This window comes from Camellia sinensis, chromosome 8 (genome assembly GCF_055761805.1).
Source record: "Camellia sinensis isolate YWXY chromosome 8, ASM5576180v1, whole genome shotgun sequence".
In the NCBI taxonomy this organism is placed as follows: Eukaryota; Viridiplantae; Streptophyta; class Magnoliopsida; order Ericales; family Theaceae; genus Camellia; species Camellia sinensis.
In genome coordinates, this window is record NC_138968.1 from 21089328 (window position 1) to 21093565 (window position 4238).

At 40.6% G+C, this 4238-nt stretch overlaps 1 protein-coding gene across 1 annotated transcript; it reads left to right on the forward strand.

Annotated features, from left to right (window-relative positions):
* Nucleotides 1-210: 210 nt before the first annotated feature.
* LOC145797615 (uncharacterized) lies at nt 211-1074 on the forward strand. Its single transcript, XM_082884996.1, has 2 exons — nt 211-588; nt 1045-1074. The coding sequence occupies exons 1-2, from the start codon at nt 211-213 to the stop codon at nt 1072-1074; spliced, it is 408 nt and encodes a 135-aa protein (XP_082741122.1).
* Nucleotides 1075-4238: the final 3164 nt, after the last annotated feature.

Sequence of the window (4238 nt, forward strand, 5' to 3'; positions counted from 1 at the left end):
TTTCAATATACTGGCTTGCCTTGTTTGTCATAACCTAAAAAAGCTAAAAAGGCACTATCCTATTTAAGTCACATCATCTTATTTAAGTCATATCACCTCTCTACCATATCACTTCAAACCTAACCCATATTTCATAAAAAAGTCAAAAAGTGCACTTATTTAGATCATCCCAAACCATTCCTAAATGTACTTATGTCCAGAGCTTTAGAAATGGGATTAATCAAGGGAGTGAGCGTTAAGGTAAATGGTGTTCTTATATCCCATTTGCAATTTGATGATGACTATATTTTATTCTGTGAAGCTGATAAATTGGAAGTGATTAATATTAAAAGGATCCTAAGATGTTTTGAGCTTATGTTTAGGTTGAAAATAAATTATCACAAAAGTGTGGTTTGTGGAGTGGGTGTAGAAGATGATCTTCTAGTTGATCTTGCTATAAAACTCAATTGTAAGGCTAGTTCATTACCTTTAAGTTATCTTGGTCTTCCATTAGGGGCAAATCTTAGTAGAAGGAAGACTTGGAAACCTATTCTTGATAAAGTTAAAGCTAGGCTGGTTGGTTGGAAAAAAGGATGCTATTTTTTGCAGGTAGGTTGACTTTGATTAAATCAGTCCTTTCATGCTTACGTATTTATTACTTGTCTATGTTTAGGATGCATGTGGGAGTGGCCAAGGATTTTGAAAGAATCCAAGTAGCATTCTTATAGGGAGGTTCAGATCTTAAAATGAAAGTTCACTTAGTCAAATGGGAGGTGGTGACTAGAAGTGTTGATCATGGAGGTTTGGGATTAGGAAAATTAGAATTGCTAACTCTTGCTTGTTATTGAAGTGGCGGTGGAGGTTTGCAAGTGAAACAAAAGCACGGTGGAGGAGAATGATCTGTAGTAAATATAAAATTGAAAAGTGTTGCTAGCTGGCAAATTCTGACGTTAGCTGTAGGTAGTCAATGATATGGACTGACATAACCGCAGTGGCTACTCTCTACCCTTCTCTAGTGGAGTGTTTTCTAAATAATTTTAAAGTAAAGGTGGGTGATGGTTGTAGGGTAAGGTTTTGGAAGGATATGTGGTGTGATTCCTACTGTTTGAAGGTGGAGTTCCCCAGGTTATGCAGTTTGTCTATGGAAAAGAAAGGTGCACTTCGATTGTTTGTTAACTAAAGGTAACCTCAAGGGAGTGGGACTTACTACTTAGAAGGAGTTATTTGAGTGGGAAAGGTTGGATTTGGTAAGAATATTATCTACTGGTCCTACAGTTAGTATGTGGAGTGTTGATTACCCACAATGGTTAGCCTCATTATCAAGTATTTTTTTAGTATCTTCTCTTTACAGGCTCTACTTAGATGGTGTGGGAAATTATCTGAATGCTAGTAAAATATTATGGAATAATGTTTTACCCCTTGGAGTTTAGTTATTTGGTTGGCTTGCATGGAAGCATAAGGTTAAGACCTCTGTATTCTTACAGAAAATGGGGGTACTTTCAGGAGGTACTTCCACCTTGTGTTGCTTTTGTAAAAATGAGGAGGAGTAGGTGCTTCATGTGCCTCTTCACTGCCCTTTTGTGTGGAATGTATGGTCTTCTTTATTAAAGTTATGGGGTCTGTATTGGACTATTCCTGGCACAATTAATAGCATGTTGCAGTGATGAGAGGGTGGTAAGTTTAGAAAGAAAGAGATGGAGATTTGGAGAGCTATTCCTCTGGTAACGTTGTGGTCTATATGGAAGCTAAGAAATGATTATGTATTCAAGGATGCAAAAGTTGATTTAAGGGACTTCTCTAATCTCATAAAGACCAGGGTAGCTCTTTGGCTCAGATCAACATCAAAGCAATTGCAGTACTCTGTGAGATATTTCATATTTAATCTTAATAAGATTAGAAGGTGTTTTGGTAGGGGTTGATTGTTTCCATAGGCAACTGGTGCTTTAGTTCCCTGTTTTTCTTTTGGTTTTTTTTTCCCCCCATTTTTGTGATGGCGCCTCACCAACTTGGGCTATGCCTTTTTGAGATCTTGCCTATAACAACCCCGACCCGTGAATAACTATTTATCCATGATTAGACACGCCTAATACGTAATTAAGAGGAAATCATGTGTTAATTACATGTGTTATGTGTTATTTGCATTTGTATTTATTCGCGGTAGAAATATTTGTTTGCCTTTCTGTTTCGTTCTGTGAATTGAAGGCCTTATGGGAATCCGATCATGAAATTGACTTAGGTTATGTGTTATTTGGAAATTTTAGAATTTTATGATAGGTTTAATTGAAATTCGATTCAGAACGAATTAATTAGAATAAATAATAACCATTTGCTTAGTTTAAGCCAAGATTAATTAAATCAACTTAATGGGGCCTATATAAGGCTCATGTATACTCTTGCCTACGTTACACACTCTTGTTCCTTTACTCTAGAGACTCCAAACGTGAGAGAGAGGGGGAGAATTAGAGGATGAGAGTTGATTTCAAGAAGGAATGGAGGAATTATTAGGCAATGAAAGGGCAATTGGAGAATTGAGCTAGGACTCACCAAGAATTCAAGAGAATTAAGTACAATTATGCAAGAATTGAGCTAGTGAGGTAAGAAGGAGGAACACACTATGCATGCATGCACATTTTCCTCCATTATTGAGCTTAATTGCTAAGATTTCTCACATGCATGCACCAAGTCTACCATAGTGTTGAGAATTCATCATGTTTTTCCATCAATTTGCCTTCTTTGATTATGATTTAGAAGCTTTGAACTCACTCCGTTGTGTAGACACCCCATTTTTGACTGACCTTAACACTCAGACGTCATCGATTGAGCGCTCGATGATTGCGCATATTGTGCTCGTTTCAAGGTTTCGGAGTTTCGGCTGAGAGCCTTGCCCCCGGACCTCGGGACCCTTTTGTGCTTTGTCTCGATTTGCGAACCATGTCTTGTTTTCTCTTCCCGAAGGGAGGGAGAGGTCTCGTAGACCATCTCTCAGTGGCCGTAGGCTACTTTTCGTGGTCGTAGGCCACTTTTCCCGTTTGGAGACTAGTTTTTAGTTTTCGGAGCCGTCGGCCGCGCACCTCGGTTCGGGACTGCTTAACTTCCTCCGTTTGGCACGGTTTTTGGCACACATCTTGTTTCCTCTCTCTAGAGGAACACTGTGGCCGGGGAGACCACCTTTGTGGTCGCATGCCACTTTCGATGCTTAACAGCCTGTTTTCGGGGCACCCGACTGCGCGTTTTGACCCCCGAACCCTCGTTTTGCATCCGTCTTGGTTCATTTTTGGCACGGACCTTGTTTTCATTGTTTGGAAGGTGGTACAAGGGTGGGAGACCACCTTTCTCCTTGGAGACCACTTTTCTACTGCCGGCCAATTTTCTTGACTGGTAACTGGTCTCCCTCATTTTTGGGCCACAATTGCTAGTCTCCCACCACACCACTAGCTTGCATTCAATGTGGAGACCACCAAATGGGATGGCTGACCACTTTTTGCTGAATTGAACTTTTTGAACTGGTCGGCTGACCAGGGGAAGTGGTCGGCTGACCACCTGAACTGGTCGGCCTGCCTCCCTCAGTTCTGTCTCTGTGAGTTGTTGTCAACTGTGCCAGCTGGAAGGCACTGAATAGATCCTCCATACACGTGTATGGAGGATCTTCAAACTTTTTTTTTAGCTTCTTTGGGAAGCTTTGGACCCCTTTGGCTATAAGAGACACCCTCTCCCTCATTGGTAAAGGTTGAGATTTTGTTGGAAGGCATACCATACATCTCTCCCTATATCTCTACACTTTGGCTCAAAAGTTGCTTGGTTCTTGGCCTATTGCACACCACCTCCTAGCCTAACACCTCCACCATTTCTTTGATGTCCTTGGAGGCCATTTTCAGAGGTTGAAGGTTTGAGTTTTTGGCCTCAAAGTTGCTGTCTTGCTGAGCTTCAAGGGTAACACACATTTTTCCTCTTTTAAGCATTATTTTGCTCCATCTTTTAGCCATACTTGAAAGCATATTTGAGCTTTGATGTAAACTGAAAAAAGTCTTGTTTTGAGGCCCTTTTCATGTTTGTTTAAGGTCACTTTGTTGTTGGGGGTCATCTGCCCCCTTGCGTGCTTCATTTTGCCTTGTTTTGAGCCATGCATGAAGGCCTTTGTATTGATCTTTGTTTGGCCTTTTGACCAGTGAAATCCAATGGATTTTCAGTGGTTAATATGCTATTTTGAGAGCCAAAATCAGAGAGGGGTGACCCGCTCTCTCCTTGTCTTGTTTTCTAGC